This window comes from Jaculus jaculus, chromosome 18 (genome assembly GCF_020740685.1).
Source record: "Jaculus jaculus isolate mJacJac1 chromosome 18, mJacJac1.mat.Y.cur, whole genome shotgun sequence".
NCBI lineage: Eukaryota > Metazoa > Chordata > Mammalia > Rodentia > Dipodidae > Jaculus > Jaculus jaculus.
Window position 1 is genome coordinate 49,688,206 of NC_059119.1, and position 23,274 is coordinate 49,711,479.

Here is a 23,274-nt window from a genome sequence, read left to right on the forward strand (position 1 = left end):
CAAACTCCAGAAGCATGCACCCTCTTGTGCATCTGGCTAACATGGGTCCTGGGTAATCGAAACTGGGTCATTTGGTTTTGCAGGCAAATGCCTTAACTGCTAAACCATCCCTCCAACCCTAAGAAAATTGTTCTTTTTAATATTTAAAAAAAGTATATTTATTTATTTGACAGAGAAAGAGGGAGAGAGAGAAAGAGAGAATGGATGTGCCAGGGCAAGACGATTATTATTTTTTATTATTATTATTTATTATTTTTTTTTTTTTTGGTTTTTCGAGGTAGGGTCTCACTCTGGTCCAGGCTGACCTGGAATTAACTCTGTAGTCTCAGGGTAGCCTTGAACTCACAGCAATCCTCCTACCTCTGCATCCTGAGTGCTTGGATTAAAGGCGTGTGCCACCATGCCCGGCTAAGAAGATTAATTTTAAAAAAGAAAAAAAACAATCTTAGACAAATGGTTAAGTTACTTAAGTAATGTTTGCATGTATAGACAGTTTCTAAGAAAGAAAAACTGTAGAACGCTGATATTGAGCATAAGTTTATATTATGTTTATTGCTTAAATTGATAATAGATTAACAAAATGTGCAAATGTATTTGAAAACTTTACCTATTTTTGTTTGCTTGTTTGGTTGGTTGGTTGGTTGGCTTTTTGAGGTAATTTCTCTCTCGAACACAGGCTGGCCTTGAACTCAGGAAGTCCTCCTGCCTCTGCCTCCCAAGTGCTGGGATTAAAGGCTTATGCCACCACATCCAGCTAAACTTTACCTATCTATAATTGTTAGATATTTTTGCCCGCTCAAGTTTGTTAGACTTATACGAAGTAATTGTCAATAAGGAAAAGATAGCTGAATAGATTTTGATCTTCAATTCTCTAAATTTTCTTTGGCTGGGGATGTAGCTCAGCGGATAGAGTGCCTGCTTAGCATGCGCAAAAGCCCGAGTTCTAACCTCTGCACTGCACAAAGCGGGGGTTGTGGCATATGCGTTGCAATCCCACACTCTGGAGGTGGAGGCACAAGTTCAAGGCCAGCATGAGTTACCTGAGACCCTGTCTCAGCCTGTTTCTGGAATAAAGAAGGGTTGGCTCCCTTTGTTAACTATGACATAGCTCAGGACCAGAGTGCACGTTTAGCATGCACGAGACCCTTGCTTTACACAATAGCCCCTATAAGAGGAGGGAAACTGCAGAGAGGAACACAATGAAAAGAAAGAAAGAAAGAAAGAAAGAAAGAAAGAAAGAAAGAAAGAAAGAAAGAAAGAAAGAAAGAAAGAAGGAGGGAGGGAGGGAGGGAGGGAGGGAGGGAGGGAGGGAGGGAGGGAGGGAGGGAGGGAGGGAGGGAGGGAGGGAGGGAGGGAGGGAAAGAAAGAAAGAAAGAAAGAAAGAAAGAAAGAAAGAAAGAAAGAAAGAAAGAAAGAAAGAAAGAGAAGAAAAGAAATCACTTAGGTTTGTCTAAACTCTTCGAACATTTAACTCAAATTTGGCATGAGTTCCTTTTGTTTCCCCAAATTAAAATACAAAAATAAGACTGGAAATAAAAGAGAGAGAGAGAGAGAGAGAGAGCATATCTTCTTAGGCAAATTATACTGAAATGAAATCTGTTAAATATAAATCGATTTCTATGATTATATACTTTTCAAGTTCAAAAAAACATAATGCACATTTATATGCATGAAAATGGGCACATCAATTATCTAACAAAATACTTTTCCAGGAGTCTATTTTTGTTGTTGTTGTTGCTGTTTTTGGTTTTTTGAGCTAGGGTCTCGCTCTATCCCAGGCTGACCTGGAATTCACTATGTATTCTCATTTTATCCTTTCAAAACAATTGACTGCTTCTGTGATTCTTTGTGATTTTTTTAAATTTCCATTTCATTAATTCCTGCTCTGATCTTAATTATCTGGGGTTTAGTTTGCTATTTTTACAAGGCTCTGAGATTGTCATTAAGTTATTTATGTGAAATATCTCTGATTTCTTTTTTTTTCGAGGTATGGTCTCACTCTGGTCCAGGCTGATCTGGAATTCACTATGTAGTCTCAGGGTAGCCTCAAACTCACATGATCCTCCTACCTCTGCCTCCCAAGTGCTGGGATTAAAGGCACGTGCCACCATACCTGGCATCTCTGATTTCTTAATGTAGGCACTTAAAGCTCTAAACTCCTTTCTTAGAATTGCTTTCATTATATCCCATAGATATTGATATGTTGTATTTTCATTATCACTCAATTCCAGGAAATTCTTTTGTTTTCCTTCTTGACTTCTTCAATTATCTATTCATCCTCGAATATTATGTTGTTTAATATCCATGAGTCTGTTTATGGTCTACAGTCTCTTTTGCTATTATTACCAGTTTTATTCCCTTGTGACCAGAGCAAATAGAAGGAGTTATTTCAATTTTTCTATATTTGCTAAGATTTGTTTTGTGTCCTAACATTAGACCTATTTTAGAGAAAGTTTCATGGGCTGCATGCAGTATTTATATGAAGTATATTCCACAGTGTTTGGATGAAATGGTTTTTGTTTTTTTTTTTTCCGAGGTAGGGTCTTACTCTGGCCCAGACTGACCTGGAATTCACTATATAATCTCAGGGTGGCCTCGAACTCTCAGCGATCCTCCTACCTCTGCCTCCCGAGTCCTAGGACTAAAGGCATGTGCCACTACACCCGGCTTTGGATGGAATGTTTTGTAGATGTCTGTTCGGTCCATTTGATCTACGATGTCATTTAATCCAGATGTTTTTCAGTTTTGTTTTTTTTTTTAATTGTTGATGGGATGACCTGTTCATTTGTGTAAGTGAGGGTAATGAAATCACCCACTACTACTATCATGCTGGGATTAACCTGTGAAATTGGGTGCATATATATTTACAATTATAATGTGCTCTTGATGGATTTGCCCTTACTCGGTACAAAGTGACCTTGTTTATCTCTTCTAACTAGTTTTGGTTCAAAATACATTTTGTATGATATTAGAACAGCGATGCCTCCTGCTTGTGGTTACCTCCTCGTTGCTGGGATACCAACCAGAAGCAGCTAATGGGAGGAAAATTTTTTATTTTGGCTTGTGGCCTTGAAGGGAAGCTTCCTGATGGTAGGGGAAAGACGGCACAAACAAAAGCTGAACATCACCTCGGCCACAACAGGTGGAAAATAAGTGGCAGGAGAGTGATCTGAGCTCTGGTAAAGTGAAGCCTCAAAGCATGCCTCCCACAAACACACCTCTTCCAGCATGGCTCCACCAAATTGCCACCAGCTGGAGATCAAGCATTCAGAGCACATGAGTTTATAGGGGACACCTGGTCCAAACCACCACACACAAGCTTATTTCTTAGCTCCATGTTTTCATTTTTGATATCTTTTTCCATCCTTTCACTCTAACGTAACATCTGTCTTTGATGGTGAGGTACGTTTTGGGAGGCAACAAATATGACACCATCTTTTAATCCATTCTGCTGGCACATGTCTTTGAATTGAAGACTTGAAACCATTTATAGTCAGTGTTATTTTTGAAGGGTATATGTTAATTCCTGTCATTTTTGTTGATTTTGTAGTACATGGTGTTTTCATATTCCTCTCTTGCTTAATTTTAAAAAGTTTTATTTATTTATTTATTTATTTGTAAGCAGAGAGAGAGAGATAGAGACAGAGAGGAGATAGACAGAGAGAGAATGGACATGCCAGAGCCTCTAGCCACTACAAATGAACTCCAGACACATGTGCTCCCTTGTGCATCTGGCCTATGTGGGTCCTGGAGAGTCAAATCAGGATCCTCTGGCTTTGTAGGCAAATGCCTTAACAGCTAAGCCATCTCTCCAGTCCTTGCTTAATTATTATTCAAATGTAGTTTATTCTTTCCTATGGACTCATGGATGTGTTTGTCTTTCTCTTTAGTCTGAAGGATTCCTTTAAGTGTCTTCCATTGGTTTGCTGACCATGACTTCCTTGAGTCTATTTTCATCATGAAAAGTTTTTCTTTTACATTCTGTTATGACAGATTGCTTGCTAGGTATAGTGGTCTGAGTTGGAAGTTGGGTTTCAGAATTTGAAAGTATCATCCCAAGCTCTCCAAGTTCTTAAAGTTTCATTGGTAAATCTACTGTTATTCATCTGGTTCTGCCTTTTATGTGACTTGGTGCTTCTTTATGGCTACTTTCAATTTACTTTCTTTGTTCTGCATATTTACTGGTTTAATTATGATGGGGTGGGAGCTGTTTCCTAGGCTTATCTGTTTGGTATCCTAAATACTGCTGTATCTAGATTGGCATCTCTTTCCTTAATTTGGGGAAACTTTCTTAATCTGATTTTGTTGAAACTGTTTTCTATGCCTTTAGAAAGAAATTGCTCTCTTCTATACCCATGATTCTTAAATTTTTTTTTTTTTGGTCTTTTCATAATGTCCCAAACATCTTGAAAAATCTAAGCTCATACCCTCCTTTGGCCTTATCTTTGTCCTTGTTGGAATATTCTGGTTCTGCCTTTTCAAATCTTCTGCCCTCTCCTTGATCCAGTCTATTGGAGAGGATTTCCATGGGGATTTTTATTTCAATCACTGTGTTTTCTGTTTGCAGTATTTCGGTTTGGCTCTTCTTCATCACCTCTATCTCTTTACTGAGTTTCTCTCTCAAATCTTATGTTGACTTCCTTACTTCATTCACCTGTATTTTTTTTTTTAAAATCTCTGTGTTCTCCCAGGATTAATTCAGAATTCTGTTTTCTGTTTTGATTTCTTTTAATATACCGATAATCATTCTGTGAGTTCTGCCTGGGATTTTTTTTTTTTTTTTCCTAAATCACTTACTGGATAATTCCTCGCTGCATCACTAGTAATTTTTGGAGAAGTTTTGTTGTCTTGGCTTTTTACATTTCTTATAATACTGCCTTGGGATTTATGCATGTGGGTTATTTTGTTGCTTGTTTTTTTTTTTTTTTAATTAGCTGCATTCTTTCAGTTGAAATGTTCATAGAGTCTGTGAGGCCACATTGTTCTAGGGTTGAGGTGAGTAGTTCAGAAGTTTAATCCTCAGTCCAGGACCTCAAGCTGCCTGGTGCAGCCTTTATGTTACTCCCAGAGGAACTATAAGAGCTACCAAGGCTGCTGTACATCCCCACTATGCAAACATCATAACAGCTGACTAACAACAGTGGTTCTTTTGTTTTAATTTCAGCAACTTTTGGAGTGAGTCTCTCTCTGGCACACCTGCACTCAGTTGAGCACTCAGTTTCATCTTTGGTGGTCTCCTGGCTTAGTTTGTCTTGGCTCTCTGTGATAAAAGGTGATTCTTAAAGCCTATTTGCTCTCTCTCTGTGTGTATAACATATGTGTGAGTGTACATGTGGTGTATTCACATGTGTGCAGATGCATACACCCCAGGTGCATGCCCGTGAAGGTCAGAGGAGGACATTGGATATTCTCCTCTGTTGCTCTCCCACCATATTTCCCTAAGACAGAATCTCTCACTGAACCTAGAAACTCCCTGTTGGGTTAGACTGTCTGACCTGTGAGCCTCAGCAATCTTTCTGTCTCTTATTTCCCTGAACACTGAAGTCACAGCATGTGTGACCATGCCTGACTTTTTACATGGGTGCCTGGGATCAAACTCCTGTTCACATAGCAAGTGTCATCACCCACCAGGCCATATCTCATCCCCTTCACATCTACTTATAGACTAACAAAGCTAACTGAAACTTTTTCAATATAGTAGACATTATTGGGTTAGGGAGATAATTCACTGGTGGCACATGTCTGTAGCTCCAGCTACTTGGGAAAACTGAGCAGGAAGAGCATTTAAGCCTTAAGTGTTTAAGTTTGAGGTCTGCCTGAGTAATAGAGCAAGAGTCTGTCTCTAAAAGAAGAAAGAATTATACTCACAAATTGACTTTAAAACATACCCACTTTCCCTCTGGATCTAATAGCTTTCTCCCTTTCCTATGTCATCCTAGATCATTGTATCCTACCATTTGCAAATGCTACCACAGAAGTATGCCCCATGTGACATGGGAGGACAAAAAACAAAAAATAGGCACCTGGTCCAACCTAGGGGTTCAAGAAAGGTTATGAGGGCTGGAGAGATGGGTCAGCAGTTAAAAGCACTTGCTTGCAAAAACCTGAAAGCCCGGGTTTGATTCCTCAGTACCCAGATAAAGCTTGATGCACAAGGTGTTGTATGTGTCTGAAGTTTTATTTGCAGGAGCAGGAGGCCACATTCTCTCTTTCTCTCTGTCTCTCTCTCTCTCTGCCTCTTTCTCTCTGCTTTTTGCTTTCTCAAATAAAAATATTAAAAAATAAAGAAAGGGGGATGGAGAGATGACTTAGTGGTTAAGGTGCCTGTCTGTGATGCCTAAGGACTCATATTTGACTCTCCGTGTCCCAAGTAAGCCAGGTGTACAAGCCAACACAAGTGCTGAAGGTCGCATAGGCACAGGCATCTGGAGTTTGATTGCAGGACCTAGAGGCCCTGGCATGCCAATTCTCCCCCCCACCTTCATTAAAATAAAGTGTGTCTGTTGGGCTTCCTATAAAAAAAAAATGAAGAAAATCTGCAAATCTGCTTATTCAAGTCTTACAGTGTGTGTGAATCAGTTAGTCCCAAATGACTAGCAGGTTATAAATGTACCATAGGGAAGGCTAGAAAGTGACCTGAGGAGATAATGTATATCTGTCATGGCAAAGAGAAGAGAGTCTACTATATGATTTAGGGCACGATGACCCATTAAAGCATTCTGAACAAGAACATGCCTCATATTAAAAAAAAAACAAAAACAACTAGGCCTGGAGAGATGGCTTAGCAGTTAAGGCACTTGCCTTTAAAGCCAAAGGATCTAGGTTTTACTCCCCAGGACCCATGTAAGCCAGATGCACAAGGGGACACACACGTCTGGAGTTAGTTTACAGTGGCTAGACCCTGGTGCACCCATTTTCTCTCTCTCTCTCTCTCTCTCTACTTGCCTATTTCTCTTTCTTTCTTGCAAATACATAAATAAAAACAAAATATATTTAAAAAAAAAACTACACTAGCATGACATGAACAGTTATAAGGTTGTGGTTCTCCCTTAGGAACTTGCCAGGACAGGGAGGATGGCTCACTGGGTAAGGCACTAATCTGGGCAAGTGTTAGTACCTGAGAAAATTTATGTAAACCGGATGCCAAAACATGAGTGCCTGGAATCCCAGTGCACCCACGGCAAGAAGGGAGGCCAAAATAAGAGTTGCCCAGAAGCTTGTAGGCCAGCTAGCCTGGTGCACGTAGCAGTGGTGAGCAGTGAGACCCTGTGTATCAAGACAAGGTGAAGGGCAAGGACTGACCCTCAGATTTGTCCTCTGTCCTTCACCCACGCACTGCGGCATGTGCGGGCTCACAATCACCTGCATTACGTGCAACCAGGTAGAGAGGGAGAGAGAGGCACAATCTCAGGCTGGGAGCATAGCTCAGTAGCACACAGCACTTTCTAGCATGCAAAAGAACCTGAGTTTGATCCCCTTATCACAAGAAAACAAAACAAACAACAAAATACAGCTTCTTGGGCTCCACCCAGATGGATGGAATCAGAACCTGGATGTAGAGTTCAGCAGTTATTTATTTATTTATTATTTATTTATTTGACAGAGAAAGGAGGGAAGGAAGAATGGGCATGCCAGAGCCTCTAGCCACTGCAAACAAACTCCAGACACGTGCGCCCCCTTATGCATCTGGCTAACATGGGGCCTGGGGAATCGAACCTGGGTCCTATGGCTTTGCAGACAAGCACCTTAAACTCTAAGCCATCCCTCCAAGTCTACCCCTGAGGATCAAGGTGCCTAGGCCCTCGCTTAGCTGTTTTGGCCACCGTAGCTCCTGGCTAGCTCAACCCAGTGACTGGTGGACGCAGAAGTGTGGAAGCCCCGTTGGCTTGCTTAGCCAGCCCCACAGCTGCGTTGGCTCTGGCCTCCGTTACAGGGTCACCCCAGTTCAGCTCTTTCCAGCCGGTTCTTTTTCCCTCCAGCCCTTCCAAGCTGTCCTCAAGCATACTTCTAGGACACTCTTTCTTGTGCACATCTCTGTCTGTAGTCTGTTTCTTGAGAAATCAACTAAGACCGTGTGTAATAATAAATGTTTGTTGCATAAGTGGATGAATGGGGCTCTTCTGCTGTAAAGTACACCATTTCACTCTGAGCAGAAAACATGTGACCTTTATTTGTATATCTAACATTTTGTTTTGCCATCTCAGACCCTAGAAGTCAGAGAGTCCAGACTGAAATACTCACCAGACACACACCCCCCCTCACCCCAGGGTCAAACGCGAGTTCCATGATGACACTATCAATACCCAGGTCACCGTAGTTATATTGTAATTTGACCACCAGATGGCAGAGGTGACTCTTGGAAAGCTGCTTTTTCTGGCCCTGGGTCATCTGTACCAGCATTTACTATTAAACCCAAATTATCCATTTAGTACCATTCATTCCCAAGACCTTGTAATGATGGCATCGTATGGTCTTATAGGAAAGTATCCCAGCTGAAGTTGGCTTCATCAGCCAGGAGAGTTTGGAGAGAGATCTGAATCGCTGCACACCAGCCACTTTGCTGCGTTTGAACAGATTTCTTCATCAGCAAAACAGATTAAGAATTCCAGCTGGGCGTGGTGGCGCACGCCTTTAATCCCAGCACTTGGGAGGCAGAGGTAGGAGGATCACTATGAGTTCAAGGCCACCCTGTGACTACATAGTGAATTCCAGGTCAGCCTGGGCTAGAGTGAGACCCTACCTCAAACAGCAGTAACAAATATATATATATATATATATATATATATATATATATAGTGTGCAGGGCTGGAGAGATGGCTTAGCGGTTAAAGCATTTGCCTATGAAGCCAAAGGACACAGGTTCAATTCCCCAGGATCCACATAAGCCAGATGCACAAGGGGCACGTACAACTGGAGTTTTGTCTGCAGTGGCTAGAGGCCCTGGTGTACCCATTCTGTCTGTCTGTCTCCCTTCTCTGTATCTCTCTCTGCTTATAAATAAATAAATAAATAAATAAATATTTTAAAAAACGGTGTGCATTGATTGTTTTGGCAGTCAGAAGCTCAAAATGGATCTTAAAAATCAAGGTGACAGGGACTCGGGACATACATTGATTGGTAGAGTGCTTGTTTGCCATGTACAAAGTCCCGAATTGGATCCCCAGCACTGCATAAACTGGGTGTGGAGTTGCCTGTAATTCCAGCACTTGGGAGGTGGAAAGAAAAAGCATCGGGGCTCCGCAGTGGGTTTGAGGCCACCTTGGAAGACATTAGACCCCGTCTTGAAATAAAATAAAATAAAAAGCAAGATGGCATTTGGACTATAGTCCTTCTGGAGGCTTCAAGAAGAATTCTTTGCTTGCCCTTCCAGTTTCCAGAAGCTGCCTGCTTCCTTTGGCTTGATTGTGTCTTCTTCCCCCTTCAGAGCACATCGCCCTAAGTTCCGCGTTGGTCATTGTGCCTTGCGTTGCACTTCTGCTCCTGGATTGTAAAGACCCTTAAGATTACATCAGGTCCACCTGGACGGTGCAGGCTAGTCTCCTCATTTCAAACTCTTTACCTTACGCACGTCTGCAGGGTTTTATTTTTTTTCTTTTCTTTCTCTTAATTTCTTTTTGGTTTTTCGAGGTAGGGTCTCACTCTAGCACAGGCAGACCTGGAATTCACTGTGGAGTCTCAGGGTGGCCTCGAACTCACGGCGATCCTCCTACCTCTGCCTCCCGAGTGCTGAGATTAAAGGTGTGTGTCACCACGCCTGGAAGGTTTTTTTTAAAACCATGTTAGATACCATATTCTTAGGGATCCTGGAATTTTATGACAAACCACTCAGTCTATTAAGATAGTGTGTGGGTCAAAGTTGGAGAGAAAAGATGAAGTTAGGGCTAGGGTCCTTTGGGTTTGCAGGCAAGCACACATGCTAAGTCATCTCTCCAGCCCCTCATATCTTTTTTTTTTTTCCTTTATTTTTGTTTTTTTTGAGGTAGGGTCTCACTCTGGCTCAGGCTGACCTGGAATTCACTCTGTAGTCTCAGGGTGGCCTCGAACTCATGGCGATCCTCATACCCCTGCCTCCCAAGTGCTGGGATTAAAGGCGTGCACCACCATTCCTGGCTTTCTTTTATATACTTTCCGTATCAATGTTGTATTTCACATAGAACTATCATTCAAACAATAGCATGAGCAGTGAGCGCCCCCCACCCCCCGTAATTTCATTCCCAGACAAACCAGTTGTGTACAGTTAGATGAATACTAGGGTTCTCCCAGCGCCTCACCCAAGTGGTAATAGTTCTGTAGTCTGCTGCCACACAGTGGACAGCAGACAGTGAGCAACAATGCTGGAAGAAACTTGCTGGCCCGGTTACTTCGCTCGATAAACATTTACTGAGCTACTCAAAGATGCACCCTATGTCAGCTACTAGGGATTTAAAAATGCTTCTGTCTTGGAAAAGTTCGCAACGTAGCAGGAGGCCCAGGCAGCATGCATCAAAGAACTAGCGCACACTGACCAAGGGACAGCGTGCTGAGGTCACAGTCTGAGGAGGAAGAAGAGAGACTTCTTGCCAGGTTTTCCTGACGAGGTAGTATTACAGGTATGTTCTCATGTGTGAGGAGGGTTATCACACAGCACTTAGGGGGACACTGACGTCACGTGTGTTTGGAGACTGGTGTACGGGGAAGGAAGGCAGGAGTGTCGCATATACAGTGACTGTGTTCTCCAGTAGGGGTGAGAATCATCCAGGAAGTCTGAAGGAGGGCTGGAGCGATGGCTTAGTGGTTAAGCACTTGCCTGTGAAGCCTAAGGATCCCGGTTCAAGGCTCGATTCCCCAGGACCCACGTTAGCCAGATGCACAAGGGGGCGCACGCGTCTGGAGTTCGTTTGCAGTGGCTGGAGGCCCTGGCGCGCCCATTCTCTATCTATCTATCTGTCTCTGTCACTCTCAAATAAACAAATAAAATTAAAAAAAAAAAAAAGAGTGAGCCACCCATTGTTAGTTAACTTTCCAGAGTTGTGCTTGGAATGGTGGAGTATTGTGGCTCAGGCTCCTCTTGTTTACCAAGTGTCTTCTGAGCTTCAGTCAGTGACAGCCTGGATCACTGGTGACCCATCGCTCCATGGCGATGTCTGGTCGTGGCTGGAATTCTTCCTCGCCTCCGTTTTCAGTGCTCTCCCAGTCTGTGCTTAGCAAAGTTGTGAATGCCCTTTGGTTTCAAGGCATGGCTGACCTGCCATTTGAGCTATGAGGAAGGAAGCCTCATCCATTCCCCAGTGTCAGCAAAATAATCGCCAGCATGCTCCTCAACCTTCTGCTGCAGGCGCTTGTCCTTACCCAGGGGATGTCTGTGGGTCTCTCCCCCGTCCATCTTGATGGTCAGCTGCATATGTCCCTTCTTTACTCACTGTACTGCTTTGAGTATCGTTGGTTCAATAAAGACACTGAAACGCACCAGCGATGGTCAAACACAGGGAGTGGTGGCCCACACCTTTAATCCCAGCACTTGGGAGGCAGAGGTAAAAGACTGCTGTGAGTTCGAGACCACCCTGAGACTACAGAGTGAATTCCAGGTCAGCCTGGGCTAGAGTGAGACTTTACCTAGAAAAATCAAACAAAAACAAAAAACAGATAAACAAAAAACATAGAAAGGACGGGGCCTTACTGCTTTGGATTGGGCTTGCCCTTGGCTTTCCTCACAGCAGTGCAGTCCTCCTCCATCACCAGGGGTTGCCTCTTCTCTGACCTGCTTCCTTCATTCCTCATCAGCGCCCATGAAGCAAAGACTCCTGGGAAAGCATACCTTTTCCAGGTGCACCTCTTCTCCTTGGTGGTCTTGTTTTATTTTTATTTTTATTAGATATGGACATACTTAGTGTGTAAACAACAACACATATTGGTTCCATCCTTTCCCTCCTCCCTGCCCCTTTTCTGAAGAGGCCTTCCTCACTGGGGATGCGGGTCAACCCCATGGGGATTGTGGGTCATGCATTATGGGTGCAGCAGTCAGTTATGGGGGAGAGGCAATGTCTCTGTGCAAAATATCCAACTTGTGGCTCTAACAATCTTTCCACCCCTCTTCTGCAAAGTTCCCTGAGCCATGTCGGGTGCATTTTAAGTCTACTTCAGTGATGGGCACTTAGGAGCCTCTGGATCTCTGCTTTGGTAGGTGTTGAGCATCCTCAGTGTCTCTCTCCCTCCCCCTTGTGCTGATATTAGATTCACTAAGAAAGCAGCTCTCTTGCTCATGTCCACAATTCCTCTGTGGATTCAGCTGGAACCGGGGTGGAATGCACTGGATCATTGATCTCCTCAGGTCCAGCTCCGTCTGAAAAAGAGAAGCAGAATCTCCGATGGAGAGTGAAGTCAGCACTGGTTAAATAGGATAACCATTATTAATTTACAGAGAATTTCAAGGGTGGAGACCCTCTTATAGCCCAAGCTTGGTGGGAGCTTGACAACGGAAAGCAGAGCCATTATCTTGATATGATTCTGCCTTATTTCCCAGCTCCACATATGGTTTCCTTTCCACTGAGCGGATCTGCTAGCAAATCCAAGAGCAGGTGGTTAATAACAGACTATTCCACAAGACAGTCTCCCCGCAGTCAGCCCCCGGGGCCGCTCAGCCTCTGCAGAGAAGTTCCTCTTACTGCATCCATCTCCTTTCAAACCGGAGGCTGCTGCAGGCCACTGAGTTCTCTGCTGTCCAAAGGAGATGGTGGGATTGGACGGAGGCTGTGGCAGCTCTTTTCCCTGTTCTCCTCTCCCTGCCAGGGAAGGCAGGACCCACTGCTAAGGGCCCTCTGCAGATTCCCTTCTCTTCATGGCATTGGAATCTCTGTCTCTGGTGCATGTAAGGCGAGGTCTTCCGGACACCGCTACATGGAGCGTTACCACCACAGCGAGTCTGAAAGGACCACAGACAGGTTTCCCAGCTCTTTTCTAGCATCTACCAGCCCCTGTGCCTGGACTGATTTGAATGCTTGGTTTTTCTCCCTGTGCCACGACCCTCCCACCTCTCTTTGCTGCCTTCCAGCACCCCCGGATGGATGGGTTTTGTAACCCTAACTGTTGAATGTTGTGACTCTGTTGTTATTGTTTGTTGAAGGTGTGTCCCAGTTACTCCCGCTGTGACTGCCTTTCTGGCCATCACTGTCTTGTTTCTTGTAACTCAGGTTAGGCTTTGGTCTCTCTTGCTGTATTGAAAAATAAATAACTAAATAAATAGCCTGAAGAGATGAGACAAGATGGACCTCACAGCCAGATTGGCTGGCTTCTGAGGAATAATTTTCTTTCTTCCCCTTGAGAGGTGAAAAAGCTTTTTTTTTTTTTTCCAACTGGTACATTTAAAATTCCCCAGCTAGGGGATATAATCCTGGACAAGTGCCACTGAATACAGAATGCTTGGAGAAGCTGAACCTTTCAGCTCTGGAAGATGAAAATCTACCGCTGGCCACTGCCAGGTCTGATTGGTATTTCAAAGGTATATTGGATGCTGCAAATAGGAACTGTAGGGGTAAGCTTATTAAAGCCATTTAGCTGGCAATAATAATATAAAATGAATTTTTTTTGAGGTAGGGTCTTACTCTAGTCCAGGTTGACCGGGAATTCACTATGGAGTCTCAGGGTGGCCTCGAACTCACCACGATCCTCCTACCTCTGCCTCCCGAGAGCTGGGATTAAAGGTGTGCACCACCACGCCTGGCTTAAAATGAAAGTTTGTTTTTTTTTTTTTAAATAAGAGCACTGATGTTTTCTTAGGAAATATTGGAAATTACATTCACATACTCCTAGACAAAGCATCTCTTAGTTGTGATCCATTTAGTGCAATTTATGTGCCAAGGGAAGTCTGTAGATGCTTCATGGTACTGTGGCAGCTAGCTTCTTAAATTGTCCTTTTTTGATGTTTTGTGTAGATCCTCCTGCACTGCATATGATTTTTCGTCTGCCTCTGTGTGTGGTGTGTGTGTGTGTGTGTGTGTGTGTGTGTAGGTCAGAGATCAATGTCATCCTCACTTGCTCTTTACTTTATTCTTTGAGGGAGAGCCCACAAACCTAGAGCTCCCAGATTCCGATGGTCTAGCTAAGTGACCGTGCCTTGAGGATCTGCCTAATTCTGCCTCCTGAGTGTTGGGATTATGGACACATGCCACCACACCCAGATTTTAAGTGGGTGCTAGGAACACGACCTCAAGTCCTCATGTTTGACTGACCGAGCCATCTCCCTGACCCCTGACTGTGCATGATCTTTATAACCAACAGAATATGTTCACAATGATGGGGTGTGCAAATGTCACTGAAACTTCCCCATTATTGTCTCTTGTTCATTCAGGGGAAGACCAGCCACCATGGTCTAAGATTGCTTAAGCACCCTGCGGACAGGCGCATGGAGAGAGGAGCTGAGGTCTCCAGCCAGCAGCTAGCACTGATGAGTAAGTCATCTCTGAAGTACAGTGTGTGGCCCTGGCAAGCCTGCAGGTGACTGTCATTCCAGCCAACCCCTTAACTGCAACCTCATATGACCCCCTAAGCCCAAAGTCCCTGGCCATGTCACGCCTGCATTTCTGACCCACAAAGAGACACTTCAATGTCACTTTAAGCCAGGCAGATGTATTGATAGTAGAAATATCTTGTTTTCTTTCACTGACTTTGGAACAAAATTTATATTAAAAAAAATCAGATGTATAGCTCTCTCTATATAACTTTGGACCTCATTTTAGATGTAAAACTATTCAATAAGGTGCTTGTGGGGACCATTAAAAATATCATTCACGGAGTGGAGAGATGGCTTAGCAGTTGAGGTGCTTGCCTGCATAGCCAAAGGATCTCGGTTTGATTCTCCAGGACCCACATAAGCCAGATGCACAAGGGGGCGTACGCATGTGGAGTTCGTTTGCAGTGGCTGAAGGCCCTAGCGTGCCTATTCTCAATCTCTCGCTCTTTCAAATAAATAAATAAATAAAATTAAAAATATCAATCATTTTGCATAGCTGGCAGGTTTCTATATGATTTAATATTGCGGACTGGAATGGTGATTAAGAAACTGGGAGACTTCATTTTGCTATTTGTATGGAAAACAATATATGTAAGAGGAGCTTATCTTTGGTTGGCCAGTTTGGTGTTTGGTGTTCTACACAAACACTAAATGTATGGGCAATTATCTTTTGGTTTAAAAAGGCTGAAATTTTCATTGTTCAAATGTCCCTATGAATGTAAAAATAAAGTTATATATGAAGCTATCACAGCAAAAATTCCCTTCTCTAAATAAAGAAAAATATTATTAGCGTTATTGTTAGTTTTTTGAAGTAAAGTTTCATTCTAGCCTACGCTGACCTGGAATTCACTATGTAGTCTCAGGGTGCCCTCAAATTTATGGTGCTCCTCCTAACTCTGCCTCCTGAGTGCTGGGATTAAAGTCGTGCACCACCATGCTCGGAGAAAGTACTATTTTAACTAATTAGTTTATTTGTTGCGGTATTAGGGATGGAACCCAAGGCCTCAAGCATTCCAGGTAGGTGCTACACACTGAAGTACAACCCCCAGGCCCTCTACTTTAACAATTTTTATTTTTTAAGTCTTACTGTGTAGCCCTCACTGGCCTGAAACTCCCTATGTAGACCAGTTTGGCCTCAAAACTGCAATGATCCTTTTGTCTCTGCCTGCTGAATGCTGGGATTACATGCATGTACCAGTCTACCTTTACTGCATCATTGAAGTGTATTTTCTTTCTTTTTTAAAAATTTATTTATTTGAGAGGGACAGAGAGAGAGAGAGAAAGAGGCAGATAAATAGATAAGAGAATGGGCGTGCCAGGGCCTCCAGCCACTGCAAAGGAACTCCAGACGTGTGCACCCCTTGTGCATCTGGCTAACGTGGGTCCTGGGGAATTGAGCCTTGAACCAGGGTCCTTAGGTTTGACAGGCAAGCGCTTAGCCACTAAGCCATCTCTCCAGCCCTATTTTCTTTCTTTTATTTATTATTTAGCTTTTTGAGGTAGGGTTTTACTCTAGCTAAGGCTGACCTAAAACTCACTATGTAGTCTCAGGGTGGCCTCAAACTCCTGGAGATTCTCCTACCTCTGCCTCCTGGGTGCTTGGATTAAAGGTGTGTGTCATTGTGCCTAGCCTTTGAAGCATGTTTTCATTTATACTATGTGATGGTTTGAATTTGATGTCCCCCATAAACTCATGGGTTTTGAATGTTTGGTCCCCAGCTGATGGCAATTTGGGAGGTGTGTTGCTAGGGCCAGGCTTAAGAGTGTTATAGCTCAGTTTCTCCCTTGTCAGAGCTCAGCTGACTCTGGCTGCTTTCGGCCAGTTTCTGTGGCAGGAAGTGATGTCCAGCTTCTTCTTGCCACGCTGAAACTCTTCCTTAAGCTAAAATCAGCCCTATGCTTCAGCCACTTTTTGGTTGGATGTTCTGTCCTAGCAACAAGAATTTAACTAAGCACACTTTAATATGCTAATTCATACTAATCTTGGTTGATGTTGTTTTGAGGAAGGGTTTTGCTGTAGCCCAGGCAGACCTGGAATTCACCATGTAGTTCCAGGCTGGCCTTGAATTCACAGAAGTCTTCCTACCACTGCCTCCCAAGTGCTGAGATTAAAGTCATGTTTAACCAGCCCTGGGAGAGAGAGACCAGGAAAGGGGGGTGGAGGGATGGGCACATCAGGGCCTCTAGCCACTGCAAACAAACTCCAGACACATGCGCTACCACGTGCATCTGGCTTTATGTAGGGTACTGGGGAATCAAATATGGTTTAAAAAAAAAATGACTTTTTTTTTTTAAAGTGTGTGTGGGCACCTGTGTGTGTGTGTAGGGGGAGCTAGAGGTTGATATCTGGTGCCTTCCTCGATTGCTCTCCACATTATTTACTGAGACAGAGTTTCTCTCTTGAACCCAGGGCTTGCCGATTTGGCTAGTCTAGTGTGCCAGACTGTGTGGTCTCTGCCTCCTGAATGTGACAAGGGGAGGGGGGAGGGAGAGGAGCTGTGAACAGCAGGGGTGGTGCTACCAAAGCCCTTGGGAGCCTGGGTGATTCCATCATGAGACCCGGATGCTGGACATGGAACTGTAAGATTTTGAGCTTGCTTTGCTGGGTTTTGGACTTGTTGGTCCAATCTTGCCTTGCAGTGCCTCCATTCCTCCTTTTTGGATACCAGAATGTTTTACTTTGTGCCATTGTTTGTTGAAAGTATTCAATTTTGTTTTTGAAATCTAAGTTCAATTCTTTCTTTGAGAGTGACAGACAGAGAAAGAGGGAGGGAGGGAGGGAGGGAGGGAGAGAGAGAGAGAGAGAGAAAGGGAGAGAATGGGCACACCAGGGCCTCCAGCCACTGCAAACAAACTCCAGACGCATGTGCCCCCTGTGCATCTGGCTTACATAGGTACTGGGGAACCGAGCCTTGAACTGGGGTCCTTAGGCTTCACAGGCAAGTGCTTAACCGCTAAGCCATCTCTCTAGCCCTGTAATTTGTTTTTTGATACTATAGGAGCTCATAGTAAATTTCCCTGAGTCTCTGAAGAGAGACTGCATATAATTTCTTTTTGGGGGGGGGAGTATGGTTTTGAAGTAGGATCTTGTTCTAGGCCAGGATGATCTAGAATTCACTATGTAGTCTCAGGTTGGCTTTGAATTCACAGTGATCCTCTAATTTCTGCCTCTAGAGTGCTAGGATTAAAGGTGAGCACCACATTGCCCAGCCATTTATGCTTTTGAACAGAATCTGAACTGTTGAAGACCATGGAGATCTTTGAAGTTGGGAAGAAGGTTATGGCTTAAAAGCAGTATGTTTGAGTGTCAAGTTGCCCAGGGTAGAGCTTATGATGGTTTATCTCAGGCGACAATTTAACAGGATTTATAAATCACCATGGAAACAAATCTCTGAGCGTGTCTGCAAGGGATTTTCTACATTAGGTTAATTCGTGAGGGGAGACCAAATGGTGTCCTAAATTGCACAAAAAGGAGAAAGTGAGATGAGCAGACCATTCCTAACTGTTTCCCGTGGATGTAGTGACCAGCTGCTCCTGCCACCAACCCTTTCTTGCCATGATGGGGTGTATCCCCTTGAACTGTTAAGTCCAAAATAAATCTGTGCCTCATCTTCCTCCTCTTCCCCGCTTTTTATTGAGGTAGGGTTCTCACTCTAGCTCAGGCTGACCTGGAATTCATTCTGTAGTCTCAGGGTGGCCTCGCTTGAACTCTGGGCGATCCTCCTGCCTCTGCCTCCCGAGTGCTAGGATTAAGGCGTACGCCACCATGCCCGGCCGTGTGACCATTTGCATGGGCTGCGTACAACACATGTTCTTTGGGGTGACTTTTGAAGGGACGCTCACGGTGCAGCCTGCGAACCCCCTGCCTAACGAGCAACAAATGCAAATGCATTCTGGGGTGTCAGTCAGCACGTCTCCCGCTAGTCCAGATTCCTTCCATGGCTTCCCCCCCGGTCGCAGGGCTCCTCCGCCCCGCGGGCCCCGCAGGTTAAGTTTTCGCTCCCTCTCCGCGCCGGGGGAGAGCGTATCCAGAGTGCATCGGGACCGCCAGGAGTGCGGGCGACCCGCAAGGTGACACGAAGACCCCGGGACTGTGCTCAGCTCCGCTTGCAAAGGGCGCCCACGGCGGCGGCCGGCGACACGTCCCAACCAACGCACCGCCCCCCGCTCGCGCCCTCCTGATGACGTCACGGGCGCCCGCGCTCCTGATTGGAGGATCCGCCTTCGGCTCTTCTCGCGGTGTTTCCTCCAGGTCCCGGAGCCCGGCCTCCCTTCCGGTAGCGGAGAGCGCACACGGCGCGCGTGTTGACCCGCGGGGACACCGTAGATTGCATCGGCTTCCGGGACTCGTCCGAGAGAGCCCACGACTCCGTGCAGACGCCCCGGCCACGAGGTTTGGCTCCCAGACGCCAGGGTCTGCCAGGGACTCTCCGCCGCTCGGCCCGGCCGCTTTGCTCGGGGCGCCCCCTGGAGAGTGACAGCCATTCAAGTCTTAGGATCCATCCTCCCCTCCAGTGAAACGTTCTTCCGGTCTCCTGGGTCTCCATGGAGACGGCCCTTTAACTACCCCCCCCCCCTTCTTCCACCTGTCACTCCTTGCCCTCCACGTGGCTCGGAGATCGCGGGAGGCTGCCGGGAAGGTGGAGATGTGGGGGAAGACAGCCAGGCGGGAAGGTGAGGCAGGACAGGGCATGTGTGCGCGTGGACAAGGCCCAGCTCACCAGGACGACACGCTTATGCAGCCAACGTGCAGAATCACCAGTGTAGTTGTGGGGGCTCCAGGATCGAGAACTGCTACAGACGTGTTCATCATTCACTAGGATTTCCTCCAAAGTTACTTTTCTCGGGAACTTACAGGCTACTTGCACAGGAAAGGCGCCTCGCTTGCTTAAAAAAAAAATCTTGGGCTGGAGAGATGGCTTAGCGGATAAGCGCTTGCCTGTAAAGCCTAAGGACCCCGGTTCAAGGCTCGGTTCCCCAGGACCCACGTTAGCCAGATGCACAAGGGGGCACATGCGTCTGGAGTTCCTTTGCAGTGGCTGGAAGCCCTGGCGCGCCCATTCTCATTCTCTCTCTGTCTCCTTCTGTCTGTCATTCTCAAATAAATAAATTAAGATGAACAAAAAAAATTTAAAAAATAATCTTAATCTAGAACTTCATATTACTCCCTTTGCCAATGTTTTGCTAGCTGTATTCATTTAAAAAATGTTTTATTTATTTGAGAGGGAGAAAGAGACAGACAGAGGGAGAGAATGGGCACGCCAGGGCATCCAGCCACTGCAAATGAACTCCAGGTGCATGTGCCCCCTTGTGCATCTGGCTTATGTGGGTCCTGGAGAATCAAACCGAGATCCTTTAGCTTTGCAGGCAAACACCTTAAGTGTCAAGCATCTCTCCAGACTCTCATTAAAAAAAAAAAAATAGACCAGGGAGCAAAGATTCCTCATTTATTTATTAGAGAGAGAATGGGTGCGCCAGGAACTCCAACCACTGCAAAAGAACTCCAGCCCATGTGCCATCCTGTGCATCTGGCTTACCTGGGCACTAGATAGTCAAACTTGGTTCTGTAGGCTTCACAGGCAAGTGCCTTAATCGCTAAGCCATCTCTCCTGCCTTGTATTCATTTTTCTTAGCATTTTTGGTTAAATGACTTTGGTCATGACTTTACTGACTTTTTACTTCTCAAGTGGACAAGTATGTTCTTCACTGTGGGAGTAGCCTGCCGCTTAACTGTAGGGTGCACTTTAGTTACCAGGTAGTCCGCCTTTCTGCTATTAAAAGTATATGTTCTGGGCTAGAGAGATGGCTTAGTGGTTAAGGTGCTTGCCTGAAAAGCCAAAGGACCTTGGTTTGATTCCCCAGGACCCACGTAAGGCAGGTGCTGAAGGTGGTGCATGCATCTGGAGTTCATTTGCAGTGGCTGGATGCTCTGGTGTGCCCATTCTCTCTCTGCCTGTTTCTCTCTCTCAAGTAAATAGAAATATTTAAAAGTCTATATCCTTTCTAAAATATCCCTGGCAAATGTTTGTTAATTTGATTGTTTATTCAATAAGTGTTTATAAATCATCATCTATTTGCCAGGCACTACTAAGGAATTCAGAACTGGAACACCACAAACTCATTAAAATTGCCACCTTCCTGGAGTATAAATGTACAAGTTAATGTAATTTTAGGTTGTAATAATAAATGTGATGAAGAAAATAAAAGTAATATACTGTGCTGTCTGTCAGACTGATATTGTTTTATCTCAAGCACAGAAACTGCTAAAAATGCTAACAGCCCAGAAAAGAACCTTGAGGCATTCCCCTAGTGACTTCATTGTGGGTGGCATGAGATTGTTAGTCTTTGATTGGAGATCCTTTTTTTAATTAAAGATATTTATTTGCTTATTCCCAAGGTGGGGGAGAGGAGGGAAAAAAAGAATGAGAACATGGGTGCAGCAAGGCCCCCAGCTACTGCAAATAGACTCCAGATACATGCGCCATTGTGCATCTGGCTTTACGTGGGTGGGAATTGAATCCAGGTAGTTAGGCTTTGCAGGCAAGCACCTTAACCACTGAACCATTTCTACAGCCCCGATTCGGGTTCGTTAGCCCTTTGTGAATCCACTGATACGACAACTAAAAGCAAAATCACAAGGCTAGTATATAGCACATCCTGTGTGTCAGTCTAACAAGTTACTTTGGTTATTCTATTCCTGGGGTAATTTTGCCCTCCAGTGGCTATTTGGCAATGTTAGGAGACATCTTTGGGTGGTTGTAACTTGCCGGGGGGAAGGTTCTTCTGCCGTCTACTAGGTTGTAGACAGAGAGGCACTAAACGTACCCAGGAAAACCCTCCTCAAAGTGTCAGTATGTTGTGGTTGAGGAACCTCCAGTGCACATGCCTTATCCTCGCCTACTCTCTCTCTCTCTTGCAGTGGCTACTGTGAATTCTGTGTAAATGGGTGTGAAGAAAAAGAAAGACATCCAAGTAGCTGCAGTGACTCTGTCTTACCAGGATCTTGAAACTCTGAGATGTACGTGGATTTTGATTTTACTTCCTTCATGTATGCTTTTTTTTCCTTCCTATTTTCAAGTAAAGTATTTTAATATATATAGAATATAGGTATATGTACTATACATATATACATACACATATATGTATAAAATATAACATCCAAACTCTTCATAGTTAATTTTCCCCATTTTTTTTTTTTTTTGGTTTTTCAAGGTAGGGTCTTGCTCTGGCCCCCCCTGACCTGGAATTAGACTCAGGCTGGCCTTGAACTAACAGATATCCTCCTACCTCAGCCTCCCAACTAGAGAGGATTAAAGGCTAGCATTAAAGGCGTGAGCCACCACACCTGGCCCGTATTACTTTTACATTCAGTTTGGGATAGAAAATGGTTTTGTTATGGCTGGTGAGATGGCTCAAGGTGAAGGTGCTTGCATGTAAAGTCTAACGGCCAGAGTTCAATACCCCTGAATCCGCATAAAGCCAGATGCACAGTGGCACATGTGTCTGGAGTTTGCTTGCCATGGCTGGAAGCCCTGGTGTGCCCATTACCTCTCTCCCTCTGTAGAGTGTGGTGGTGCACTCCTTTAATTTCAGCACTTGGGAGGCTGAGGTAGGAGTCTTGCTGTTCTAGGCCAGCTTGAGACTAACTGCAGGTCAGCCTGGGCTACCGCAAGACCCTACCTTAAAAACCAAAAAAAAGAAGATGGTTTTGTAAACATGTCTTCACATTGAGTTCTATTTGCCGCTTGGATTTATAACTTGACAAGTTTTGTACAATGCATGATAAAGGTCATTTTGTGTTTCCATTTTGTTAAATTATTGGATTTTTGTCTATGTTCCTTACTTAGCTCTTGCTGATGTGGAAGGGGAAAATTTGGCCTCTTTGTTGTTACAGTGTGTACAGCTCACGGATGGAGTGTCACAAATCCACTATATTAAACAGGTAATGATCAGTTGTCATTAGTGTATCTTGAAGATTATCATGCTGTTATGGATTTTTAAAAATTAATTGACAGCTTTTTTTTCTTAGTGTATTCTTTGTATAATTTCCTTTTATTCAGATCAGTAAAAGAAACCAAATCCAGGTTTACACTTTAATTGGAGTGCTAAAGAAATAGGAGAGGGCTTGCAGTCACTGCAAATAAACCCCAGACGCACGTACTACTTTGTGCATATCTGGCTTACATACGATTCCTGGGGAATTGAACCTGGGTTCTTAGGCATTGCAGGCAAATGCCTTAACCACTAAGCCACATCTCCAGCCCTGGAGATAATTTTTTAACACTTATTTCTGTTAATTTGACTTCTCAAAACTTTTTAGCAGGTACATTTAGAAGTTAAAATGCAAGAGTGTATTTGTATTGCAGCATTGGAATTTCCATTTGAGCTTACATGTTTTTTTTTTTTTTTTTGAGGGAGCAAAGGAGTTAAGTATACTAAGTATTACTAGTTTTTAAAGAGTGCTGTAGGGCTGGGAGATGGCTTATTGGTTAAGGCACTTGCCTACGAAGCCTAAGGACCCAGATTCAATTTCCCAGGACACATATAAGCCAGATGCACAAGGTGTCACATGTGTCTGGAGTTTGTTTGCAGTGGCTAGTGTGCCCATTCTCTCTCTCTTTCCCTCCCTATGCCTCTTTCTCTCAAATACGTAAATTAAACATTTTAAAGAGTGCTATAGGTTTTCTGTACTGTCAGCCATTATCTGTGAGTCTCAGTAGAGGTGGTCAGGAAAGTAAAGAGGGAGATAGGGACATAGGTTAAAAAGATTAAGAGGGCTGGAGAGATGG

At 44.3% G+C, this 23,274-nt stretch overlaps 1 protein-coding gene and 1 pseudogene across 3 annotated transcripts in view; both read left to right on the forward strand.

Moving 5' to 3' along the window:
• LOC101613059 overlaps positions 1-12,685 on the forward strand; it is a 28,851-nt pseudogene extending 16,166 nt beyond the window's left edge.
• A 6,062-nt stretch (positions 12,686-18,747) lies between these two features.
• The window catches only part of Thada (THADA armadillo repeat containing), a 343,908-nt gene continuing 339,381 nt past the window's right edge, over positions 18,748-23,274 (forward strand). For 2 of the 3 annotated variants that reach the window (XM_045137566.1, XM_045137568.1), the window contains exons 1-3: positions 18,748-18,878; positions 21,405-21,503; positions 22,333-22,427. In XM_045137566.1, the coding sequence (XP_044993501.1) occupies positions 21,428-21,503; positions 22,333-22,427 (171 nt within the window). In that variant the 5' untranslated portion in view covers positions 18,748-18,878; positions 21,405-21,427. The other variant, XM_045137567.1, reaches the window with a different exon arrangement.